General features: G+C 34.5%; 1 protein-coding gene across 3 annotated transcripts in view; it reads right to left on the bottom strand.

Moving 5' to 3' along the window:
* Positions 1 to 568: 568 nt before the first annotated feature.
* The window catches only part of LOC141507956 (protein POLR1D-like), a 55485-nt gene continuing 43294 nt past the window's right edge, over positions 569 to 12759 (bottom strand). For all 3 annotated transcript variants that reach the window (XM_074216155.1, XM_074216153.1, XM_074216154.1), the window contains one exon: positions 569 to 1864. In XM_074216155.1, coding sequence (XP_074072256.1) covers positions 1597 to 1864 — 268 coding nt within the window. In that variant the 3' untranslated portion in view covers positions 569 to 1596. The remainder of the gene's footprint in view (positions 1865 to 12759) is intronic.

Genomic DNA, 12759 nt, shown 5'->3' on the forward strand with positions numbered 1-12759 from the left:
AAAGTAAAATAATTAACACAAATAATACAGACGTAGAGATTAGGATCATTTAAGCATAACAACTTTTATATAAAATCAAGTTTAACTCAGTTCTTCCTTCTGTGTATGATGGGAGTGGGAATTAACTGTTAGAAAGTTATGGAGGGGCTTCCTCTGTACTTTTTTTGATGAGGGAAGGAAAGAATGAAGAGTTTTTTCCCATCCTCCTAGTTGGAGTGGTTCTTTGCACAGGCTTTCTGACCACACAGAAGCTTGGGCTTCATAGAAAAGTTTGGGTGCATGGCCCAGGGCACACAAAGAGGGTGTGGTGGGGTAGCACTGGGGAAGACAGAGCAATTTTGTCATGGCATTCTCTGGCTCCTCTACAACACTCTGGAGCTGGCCTTTCTAATGTGCTGATTTTCAGTGCATAGAAAGAGCTTTTCTTGGCTGCTGGGAGTATGGCTGTGGCTGAGTGATTATCTGGGGGCAGCCAGGCATAAGCCCAGCCGCTTTGGAAAATTTGGGAAGAGAGTAGAGACTCTTCTCCTCTCTGTGGTACAGGAGTATATTGTTAAATAGTCCTGAGTTTAGGGGTGGGGGTGGGAGTGGGACTCTCTAAGATTTAGAATCATATCATTAAGAAATGCTTCTGCCTACACTAGGGAAAAAAATCCAATACACTTTCTGTTAAAAAGAAGATTTCTGGTACAAGTTTGCACTGATATATACCAGGGAATTTAAGCTAAAAAACCACAAAGCATTGAATAAAATCCTCAATATTAACCAATGCATAGGAACTTTAGTTCATGAGGGTTATTTCTAAAGCACTAAACTATATTCCTTTCACAATTTATGTCCTGTGGAGAAAAGTTCAAATTCAGGGGAAAAAAAATGCATTTTACAGAGATCAACATTTTATTGCAAGAGGAACTAGGAGATCAATTCTTCATCTCCATTAATTTATCTAAGGTGATAAATTCAAAGTCATTTTAGGAATAATTTCTATTGTTTAAGCAAAAATAAGTGCTAGAGAGGCTAACAAATTTCTTGATAAACTCTAGCCCTTGAAAGTTAGAAGGGTAGTTTTATAAATAATGTATTCCACAACCAGAAGATTTCTGCTGTTTAGCTTTTTGAACATACTAAATTTGATATCTCGAAACTAAATAAAGAGCTAAAGAGATTTCAATCTTGCTTTCAACTCTGAAAAATGACCACAATTGAAATACAACAGATATTTTTTTAACTAGTATGAACAATCTCTGAAAAACTTAAACTCTAACTCTAGACTTATTTCCAAACTAACTTTTGAAAGAAGGAACAACAAATGTATACACACTATTGAAATATGATAAACATGTCAAGACCTCTATCCTTAAGATTAATTTTCAGAAAGAAGAATTACTAGGTCATTTTTGTTTATGACCAATAGACTCTTTAAAAACTACAACAAAATATCTATCTACTGTAATGTTTTTCTTAGCTGTCTTCCCTGCTAGCTAAAGACCCACACTGAACAACCTTCTCCATTAAACAAAGCTAAACACTTTCCCAGTCCAAAATTTAATGACATTCATTGCTTGTAACAGTCCTGCCTATTCTTCAGCGCCTGTCTCATCGTTTGTTAGATTGCTTTTCATACTTTTCCTGGGTGTTCCGCTTCCTTGGAGGAGAATAACTAACTCTTCTCCGAGACTGGAAATGGTGTTTGTACGGATGAGTTCTGTGTTTCTTTGGGTTTTCTTCTTTCCGGTTCTGACTTGGCTCAGGTTCCTTATTGTCTTCCTTCTGCTCCTGGTCTTGTTCCTTCTGAGAAGGTAATGTGTTCTTAATTGTATTAAGCAGAAATCTTTTATTTGTTCCAGCAAGAGGACACTTCATCCTACAAAAACATCAAAACAATCCAAGGATAAAATTGCAACTTAACATAAAAAAGTAAGTTTTTAACGAAGTTATTGTTAAAGTATTCCAAGACAAAAGCATCAAGTTTCTACACGTTTTTGGCTTTCCTTGTATGCCACCTAGTGTAAACTTGGAGTACAAGAGGAAAAGAAAAAAAAAAATCAAGACAGCTTTTATTTCTGAGACTGATGGCTGAACAGCTGCATTACTTCACACAAACACATTAGGACAACAGTGTCTATTCTCATAGAGAATGATGCTGAAGCCTGCGTGGACAGGCATTAATCAAATGATAAATTAATATTATCATTAAATTGCCAGTCTTTAAGTAACATATTCCTAATCTGGTAGAAATGGAAAGTTTTCTTATTACATGATCTACACTTTGGTCTATGAACTCAATGTAAATATATCCTGGGAAAATTCAATTGAACTGACATAATGTATAAATAATGGATCTGTATCTTGTCATCTAAAGAACAAAGTAAAAGCATAAATCTCCCATACCTTTCTTTTGTTTTTACCTTTTAAAAAAACTCCACAAACCCTTCATTTACACTTTAAAGCTGCCTTCCTTAGAAGTCTATTCTTTCAATCTGCATGTTTGCTATTATGAAAGAATGTCACTAATTCTATTGCATCTCCAAATTTAGATTTAGCTATTTATTAACCCTAACTTAATTTTCATTTCTAGAAAATATTGCCTTTAATAAATGAAAAATATCTGCAAATCAAACCCAAACCCAATTAATCTTCCTGGAACCAGAGCACTTTTTCCTCACAATAGGTACATTGATCTTATTAGTCTAGTCTACAGCTATTTAAAAAATTTTTATTATCCATTTTATGGTCACATGTAAAAATTGTGTTTAATCTCAGGTGCCTGTCAGTTAACAAACCAATTGGGAACTTATAAACTTCAGTCTTAAAATTAATTTAAGTGCAATAAGAACTCTATAGAATGTTTCAAATTAGATATAACTAATATTCTAGTATGGCAACACATTTACTATCTGGAAGTCAGGCCTCCAAACAACAAGTATCCAGTACCCTTCAAAATTCAGAGAAAAAAAGAACCCACAGCAGCAAAGAATGAACTTCAGAACAACCAGTAATGGTGCAAAAAGCTGAGAAGCACTGAAGACTGTGCCTCTTGTACTGAAACTGGTAAGACAACAACTGATAAGAAAGTGAAAGGGCAAAGAGAAGAATCTTAGGAAAATGGGAATTAAAGGTTATGAGAGATTCCTGAGGAAAGGGCCAATGTTGCTTGTTTTTATATCCCCAGTGCCTGGCAAATCAATGCTTTTGTAAATGAATGAATCTTAACAGATCAATCACCTAATCTCTTCATATTGATGAGGAAAATTAAAGTCCAGAGATATTATCTTATTGGCCTTAAAAAGGTCTCTTTTCTATACTAGAATGAGGTAATACAGAATGGAGTGTAGGCCCTCATCACCTCACACCTGGACAGTAGCCAGCTGGTGGGTTTGCTCAACTCAAGTCTCTTTCCACTATGGTCCATTCTTAATCAGAGATCTGATCACATGACCTCCCTCCTCCCCACCACAATAAAAACCACGGCACTCCTATATATTGTTCAAAGACTTTCATAACCTTCCTGCACACCATCCTTCCAGTCTTTTTACATCTTATTCCTCCCATCCTCTCAATGGACTCAGCAAGCTTCCTTGCTATCCTTCCAACAAGAAAATCCATTCCCTCTGAGAACTATGAAGCTTTAGTAAAATTGTGGTTTCCCCTGAAAATTCATTTCTGAGTTCATTCTATTCACTGGACAATTTTAATAATGCTGATGAAATTGGTTCACTTTTGTCAAGTTTGATACATTCTACCTTGGTTGGTGCTGGTAAATCAAATGTCTCATGACTTAAACAGAAAGGACTGTCAGTTCTCTAATTTTGTTAATATGATAGGCTCTATAAAATATCTTTTGGTGGTTGGATTCAATCATCATTTTGTAAATTTAGTGGAAAAATTACTACAGAACTGGAGGCTTGCCAGGGGAAGCAAATGGCTTACCAATTTCAGGACCAAGATGCAGGGTTAGAGTCTGGCCACATTTTTTACCATGTCACAGGTTTCATGAGAAAGCAGATTCACTTATGCTATATGACTTTATAATAAGTCTATGCCTGGAATTCTGTTAAAAGTTAAGCATTCATAAGAGCATCGTGACTTAATGTGACAAGAAAATCATGTTTTCAGAAATGTCATCTTATAATGATGAACTTGTAGTGGTGGTAAATTCCCCCTCAAACATTAATTAATCAGTCAAATTTTATAAGAATATACCTCTTTCCTGCTTCATTAGCAAATTGTGCAAATTTGGTGCAATCTGGCAAAGAGATACCCCTGTGTATTGTGCTGGTGACTTAAGAACATGATTTGGGAGTTTGTTTTGATTTCTGATTTTTATGGGAATCACGTGTATCCTTAAAACCATCTTTCTGAGAAAGATGTAAAATGTCTTAAAGCAATTTGACACCCAGGACATTTTCCAAGAAACAAGTTCCAGGATATCTTTTGAGATCAGTTAACTAACTATTGGCCCAATGTCTCATAGCTATTATATAAAAGATATTTCTTCAGTAACATGTTGTAGGAAAAAAGCATTGAAGCCAGGACTAAAAGACACTTGGTCTTTTAAAGGATATATACTGTTTTAGCAAAAGACGAAAAAAAATCCTAAACTCTATTCCTCAAAAGAGGACTTGTGAATGACTATATCTGCAAATGTATACTTCTTTTTATTTATTAAAAGAAAAGGGCAACTATGTTGCTTTTAAACAGAGCAGTGCCAATCTTGCCTATTGTTTTTAGTTTTTTAAAGGTCAGTTGCCATTTAATGTGGTTTTCATTTATAAAGCTACAGTTGGCATACATGTTTATTGCTTATTTTCTTCACCATGCATCATTTTTTATGCCACCAATTAAAACACTCTCTATATTCATGTTGCCTTACAGCATAACAACATACCACTCCCCAATTTTGTGCAGCACTGAACCTGTCACTAGTCTTTTGCTATTGTAAATATTGCTGCTATGAATATTTTTAAGTAGGTTTTTTCCTTCCTTAGGAAATGTAACTAATAATGGTGGGCTTGCTAGGTAAAATTATAATGATTTTTTGAAAAAGTTTTACTGTTTACTTCTTTATTTCTTTTCAAAACATTCAGACCAATTCATTGGTGCACTAATAATAGATTATACAACATCTCAATGTTGGAGATTTTTTTTTTTTATCTAAGAAATGGTTGAAATTTAATCTAAACCTGAATAGGTATCACTTCTTCCCCATTCCTGATGAGTGCTTCTCCAGTCTATTCTATCCTTGACAACTCTGTCAAGGAAGGTTTCATCCTAACTTGTACCTCATTCTGTTTCCCTGGAATTATCACTAATTGTTTCTAGGGATGACCTCTGGGGTCAAGAATTTGAAGTCCTATTTTTTTCAAGGTTCTCAACACTTCTGCAGAAAGGCAACAATGTGGGGGTGGCTAGGTGGCGCAGTGGATAAAGCACTGGCCCTGGAGTCAAGAGTACCTGAGTTCAAATCTGGTCTCAAACACTTAATAACTACCTATCTGTGTGGCCTTGGGCAAGCCACTTAACCCCATTTGCCTTGCAAAAAAAAAAAAAAAAACCTAAAAAAAAAAAAAAAGAAAGGCAACAATGGACAGAGAGTTGAACTTGGGAGTTAGGAATCCATTTGACACTTCCTTTGTGGCTCTAAGCAAGTTCCTTATCTAATACTTAGGTGTCCAGCTTTCTGGGACTCCTATCATCCTCAGCTACATGATTGTGGACTCACTCTAGCTTGTCCATGTCTCTCCTAAAATGTGGTATAAAGTAGTGCAGAGGTGACCTGACTGGCTTCTCCCTACTGGACACAACACCTCTCAACTCAGGGAGTTATTAAATGCATGTGTAACTGATGGTCCACAAAAAAACCCCTAGATGTACACTTTAAATATTTATCCCTATTAAATTTCACCTGATTGGGCTCAATGTTAGGTCATCAAGATCTTGTTGAACCTTGCTTCTGTTATCCAGGTGGGTAATAAGCATTTAATAAACACTTTTTTGATCCTCTCAACAACCTTGTTTTAGTTGAAGAGTCTGAGGCAAATAGAGATTAGATGACTTGCTCAGGGTCGCACAGCTAGTGAGTGAGATCAAATTTTAACACACATCTCAATGGTCCCAGGGCTCTGTCTACTGTACCATTGAGCTGATTTGTTGCTAGTCTTCTCAACCAACTAATACTAAAAGCAGCTGACAGTGATGTAGTGACTTAATATTTACAATATGCTTATATATTCAAACATATATTCTCTCATTTGACTTCCCAGTTCAGTGTCATCTGAAAATTTGATACCCTATATTATCAGAAAACCTTCTCTCAAATGAACTATTCTTTGGGTCTTAGTCATTCATAAAGTTTCAAATCTACCTGAATTATAAGCCACCTAGTTCATATAGATCTATCTACCCCAAAGGTTTATATGAGACTCAGCCAACTGTTTTGGCAAAACATAGGTAAATTTATAAATTCTATTTTATCTACAGATCCTATTTTAAAAAGTAGTTGAATTTATTTGATTTGATATGACTTATTTGGCTTTTTATTTTACCACTTTGCTTTCTCATTAATTTGTACTTTGCATTTTTTCCTGAAAACTGGATTGCTGTTTGTGTTTGGTTCTAAATACTGCTTATTCAATCTGTGAAAGATTTACTTTCTATTCTATTTTTTTAAGTTGAAATACAGTTTTGAAAATTGTTGCTTTAGAGCCTACCTTTGAGATTTCACTGTGACATCTCCTTTCCCACTTTCTTGATCTCTTAGATATATCATTGATCTCCTTGATATATTCTTGATCTTTTTGTTCTTCAACATGAATTTAATTATTTTAAAATTAATTTTATTAGTTATGTTTAGAATAAGTATATATTATATAATTAAATTAATTTTAATTTTATAAAATTTTCCACTATTTCAAATGACATGTAACATAATTATATTTTATCTTTTTCCTTAATTTTTGTAAAACTGTCATATCACAGCTCCTCTGAGGAGTTCAGTGATCAAGGACAATCCTAAAAGACCTGTTTATGGAAAATACCATCCACATTCAGAGAAAAACTGAATGCAGAGCAAAGTATATAACGGTGTTCATTTTTTAAAACTTTGTATTTTTCCTATTTTTCATGGTTTTTACTCCTTAGTTCTAATTCTTTTACAACATGACTAATATGGAAATATGTTAAATGCAATTGTATCATGTATAACTATATCAGATTGTTTGCTGTCTTGGGGAGAAGGCAGAGGAAGGGAAGTAGAAAAATATAGCACTCAAAAGGTTGCAAAAGGATGAATGTTGAAAACTATCTTTTCATGTAACTAGTAGAAATTAAAAAAAATTGTCTTATATAAATCCTTTGAGTATTTTAGGAGGCTATTGCCCAGATAATGAAGTTATTAATTTTATAATTTTAATGGTGTCTTTTTACCATTTGTTTTTATTAGTAGCACATATGATTTTTATATCTTGTTATTTTGCTGGAATTACTATCATGATTAATTTTTTTTTGTTTCTCTAGGATCATGTAATTCAATTATATGAAAATTGTATTTTTGTCCCTTCTTTGCCAATGTTTATTCACTTCATTTCTTTTCTCATTTTACTACTACTATTACTATTTTTAGAGAAGAATAGCACAAGACAGATAAATATGGATGGGTTATATTATGTATAAAATGGAAAGAACTTCTAAAAAGATCAGTGATTTATTTGAGTGAAAACCCTTTCGGAGGGTTTTGCTGGCAAAAATAATGGAATGGCTTTTCCTTTCCCTCTTTAGTTCATTTTACAGATGAGGAAAATGAGACCAAAAAAGTTAAGTGATTTGCCCAGGACCACACAGCTAATAACTTGTCTGAGGCTGGATTTGAACTCAGATCTTACTGACTTCTAGTCCCATACTTTATCCACTGTGAAATCTGGTTACCCTGGGGGAAAAAATATAAAGAATGAAAAAATTCCTACTTGGAAGGAGTTCACACTCTATAAGGAAGGAAGAGAAGAGGATTGTGAGTGAGTGAGTGTGTGTGTGTGTGTGTGTGTGTGTGTGTGTGTCTATAAGTGCATAGATATATGTATATGGTATATATGTGTATATGTTTGAGTGTGATTGTAAACATATAAACCATATGTATAAAAAAAAGGATTTTGGAAGGTAAGTCACTAACAATTCAAGGGGATCAGAAAAGATTTCACATAGAAAGTGGTGCCTGAGGCAGAGATTCTATTAGATGAGGAGGGAAATGAATTTCAAGCCTGGAGGGATGTTTATTGCAAAGGCAGAGAGGTTAAATAAAGTGACAAATGAGCCTAGAGAAAAGACCAGTTAGCCTGGATCACTGGGGGGGGGGGGGGGGGGAGGAAGAGGAAGGGTAAGGTTCAACAAGGTTGGAGAAACATACTTGGGTCAGGGTTTTAAAAGCTAAAGAAAAGAGTTTATATTTTATCCTGGAGGCAATAGGAAGTCACTGGAATTGATTGAGAAAGGAAAGTAATATTTTAGATTGCACTTACAGGAAATCTCTTTGGTACCAGTATATAGAAACTGACCTTACAAGTGATAAGAGATTTGAGGCCAGGAGATTAATCAGGAAGCTGTTGCACTAATAAGATGAGAGGTGATGATGAGGATCCAAATGAAGGACTGTAGTTTTCAGGAATTATAGGAGAAAGGATCAGATATGAGAGATATTGTGGAGTTAGAATAGCAAGTTCTGGCAGTCGACTGAATATGTTGGGTGAGAGATGGTGAAGAATGAAAGCTGGTAGTTAAAAAAAAAAGTTTGAAGAGAATTTTCAGGGGTCAGGGGAGGTAGGGAGAATGATAATGAATTCAATTTTGGACATACTGAGTTCGAGATTAATGTTCTATTACGTTAATGTTGAATATTCTGGTTTTTGCTGGTAAAAATTCATTGTGATACATATAGGAAATCTTTTTGTATATTCTTTTGAAATCTATCAGCTTTTTATTTATTTTTTTTTATAATGAAATTCACTAACAATGCTGGTCTTAAAGCTAGCATTCTCTGCCTTATCAGATATCATTGTTTATTTCACAGGAGAAATTTAGAAATGGCATCCTCCTCTATTCTGGAAAATTTTTGTGTAAATAAGGGTTTGTTCTTGATCTTTAAATGTTTGATGGAATTAATTTGACTATCTGTCTGATGCTGGAGTTGTTTTCTATGGAAGTTTATTTATAGGTCTTTGGGTTGAATCCTTGCTCTGTAAGTCCTTTCATTTGTAAACATGGGAATAATAATAGTTGTACCATCCACTCTACTGATTTGCTCTAAGTATCAAATGGGTTCACATGTATAACATATTTCTAAAGTTTAAACTATATAAATATGAATCAAGGAAATATTAAAATTATTTTCAGCATACTGGAAGCAGGGAATATAATAATTTTAGAAAGATTTCCATAAAGAATGGGTAAAAATTTTAAAAGTTTTAATTCTCCTAAGAGTTAAATTTCTGCTCCCTAGAAAATTCACCTATTATTTCACTGAAGCCAGATAAGACATTGCTATATATTTTCTCTGCATTACATTTTCTAATGTTTGAGGGTAAAAAAATAAATATAAACCTTCTTTTGGAAGACATGAGATTTGGATTCTAGTGTTGGTTCTGCCATAGTAATCTATCTGCATGATTCTGAAAGACATTTATGGATCATATCTTAAAAACTGGAAGGGAATTAGTCGAATACATACTTTAATACAGAATTTTCTTATGCACATATTTTTTAATAAATATTACTGAATTACTGAATTCTGCAAAGTGATCATAACTCTAAGTTTGAACACCTGTAATTGTTAAGTTTTTCTTTAGGCAGAATCCGCCTCTCTATTTTCACCAGTTAGTCCTAGTTCAACATCTCACTAGTGAGTGTAAGGTCACAAGATGCCCAGTCATCTTATGCTGCTAGTGGGACCGTGATGATGCTAGAACTGAATAAGCCTCCAAACCTACGCACCTAATACATGACTTCCTGTTGTATGACTACTCCACTCTCTGGCTTATCTTTAGATTATTCATTGTCCAAAAATTAAATTCTTAAATCAATGCCTTCTCATAATAAGGCTATTTCTCCCCTTTTCCTTCTCCACACTCCCCCCCCCCCACCTCCCACCCCTGGCTTTATTTATATATTATTTCCTTTTATTTACTTATAACATGGCCAAATAAACATTCTTTGTTGACTTCTCTTATTTAATAATCATAATCATAACTAGCATTTATATAACTTTATAATCTGCAAAGCACTTTATAGAATCTTATTTTATCTTCACAACAATTCTCAGATACAAGGACTATTATAATTTCCATTTGACATTTGAAAAAACTGAGGTTGTTGGGAAATTAAGGAATTTGTGCAGAGTCACTGTCTGAAGTTAAACTTTAAAGCAGGCTTTGTCTTCTGTCACTGCCTGCCTCCCTGAGACGTTTTCTTATCTCTCTTCTCTTTGTATTTGTGTATACTGTCCATCATGGGGGAACTGACTCCTGCCACATCACTGCTTGCTCATTTTAGGCCAAATTCATGAAATTGTTCCAAATTCTTCCAATTAGAAGTGATTTCATTCTCTAAGAACCAATTATCTTACTGTTTGTCTTCTTCAATGCATTTCCTCTAACTCAGCACTTCATGGGTTTTTGTGAAAATCAAGTGAAATAAAAATTGAAAAGCACTTAGCACCAGTATAAAGAATGTTGTAGGGGCGGCTAGGTGGCGCATTGGATAAAACACTGGCCTTGGAGTCAGGAGTACCTGGGTTCAAATCGGGTCTCAGACACTTAATAATTACCTAGCTGTGTGGCCTTGGGCAAGCCACTTAACCCCATCTGCCTTGCAAAAACCGGAAAATAAATAAATAAATAAATAAATGTTGTAAGCACTATATAAATGTTGGCTATTATTATTATTATTTACTGTAATTATCACTTATATTCTATGTATTTGTGTATGTCTTATTATCTCTACTAAAATGTAAGGACCTTAAGGGTGGCCTTTGGTTTCTCCTTTACATCTACAATGCCTTGTATATAGCAAAGTACTTGAACTGAAAGTATATGCATTAAGAAGTGCTACAACCAGACTTGAGACAAGTACTCACCTTGCATATAACACCTTTATAAAACTAAGACTGATGATCTAACTAGCAATATATAATGGGTGAGATCTAAGAAAGCACTGCAGAGACAAATGTTAAGCATAATCATAGAACAATCTTTGACTAGGGAAAATGACCAAACAGTTTTTTTTTTTGAGATGGCACCTCATAAGTCACAACTCTACATGACTATTAGGTATTCAGTTGAAATCCTAAAGTAGGGTGAGAGGATATGCAATTAGAAATGGGTGGGTGAGGGGTGGCGTAGTGGCGTAGTGGATAAGGCACCAGCCTTGGAGTCAGGAGTACCTGGGTTCAAATCCGGTCTCAGACACTTAATAATTACCTAGCTGTGTGGCCTTGGGCAAGCCACTTAACCCCAATTTCCTTGCAAAAAAAAAAAAAAACCTAAAAAAAAAAGAAATGGGTGGGTGGAGAAGAGGAAAAGTAAACTGTAAAACAGACCTAGCAATGAAGAAGGGGAAGGTAACACAAACAGGATTTATCCAGTATTCAAGTACAGCAGCAAAGTCTAGCACCTGGCCCAATACTTTGCACACAGTAAGTATTTTTTTGATTTACTGAACTGTCACACTGCAATTTCATCACTGGTATTACAAGATTCATGTAACCTAACTAGTGGGCAGGAAAGCATTCTTTGTGAAGTCAGAAGCCTTGGGCTTGAGATATAGCCTCAAACTTAACTATGAGACAAAACCCCTAACATTTTTAATCTTAGTTTTCTATTGTAAAATATTGATAATAATACTTATACTTCCTGTCTCAAAGGGCTGTTGTGAGGAAAATGTTTTGTAAACTATTAAATGGTACATAAATGTTGAGTTACTGTATGCTTTATAGTCTATGAATGGCAAATTAAAATCATTAATAATGAAATTCACAGCATGAAAAATTATTCTTATAGCAACTAAGCCTGGGTGAGCTCTAGCATTGAAGATATTATACATTTACAGCTGGAAAAGCACTTAATGGTTATCCAGTCTAATCCAACTCATTTAATTTCTGAAGAAAACCATGTCTTAGGCTAGGACATTCAAGTTGAAGACCTATATATAGTTCAGTTGGAAAGTAAGGATGAGTGACTTGGGGGTGCAGAACTGGCATCAAGAAAACTACAAAACTGGGGCAAATCAACTGCAACATAGTAAATGCATATAATAGAGATGAAGAAGAGAAAACATATCAATGAAATATGCTCAAGTACAAACAAAAGCTTATGACAAAGAAAAACTGTTTAAGATAAATTGGCAATAGAAACTAGAACCCAGGCTATGATCTTTGAGCTTAATTTTTATATGAAGCATATCCAGTGTAAAGTTAGAAGTCAATATGGAAATAGTCAATAAACTACTGAGGAAAAAATGATGGTCACATCCAAGTGTTCAGTTATGACCACATAAACTAAAAGTAACAATATGAGAAGTCATCTTCCAATGTGAATTGCTCTCTCATACCTAAGATGTGTTCAGAAATTAGTCTCATTTCTTGGCTGGGAAATTGAGGTCTTATGATATTAAAGCAGTCTGCTAATAGTCAAAAACTGTAGCAATACTCAAATTGAAAGCCAGGATTTCAGATTGATTTAAAACCGCTTAATCCCAAACCATTATACTTAATGCATT

Source organism: Macrotis lagotis, chromosome 1 (assembly GCF_037893015.1).
Source record: "Macrotis lagotis isolate mMagLag1 chromosome 1, bilby.v1.9.chrom.fasta, whole genome shotgun sequence".
Lineage (NCBI taxonomy): Eukaryota > Metazoa > Chordata > Mammalia > Peramelemorphia > Peramelidae > Macrotis > Macrotis lagotis.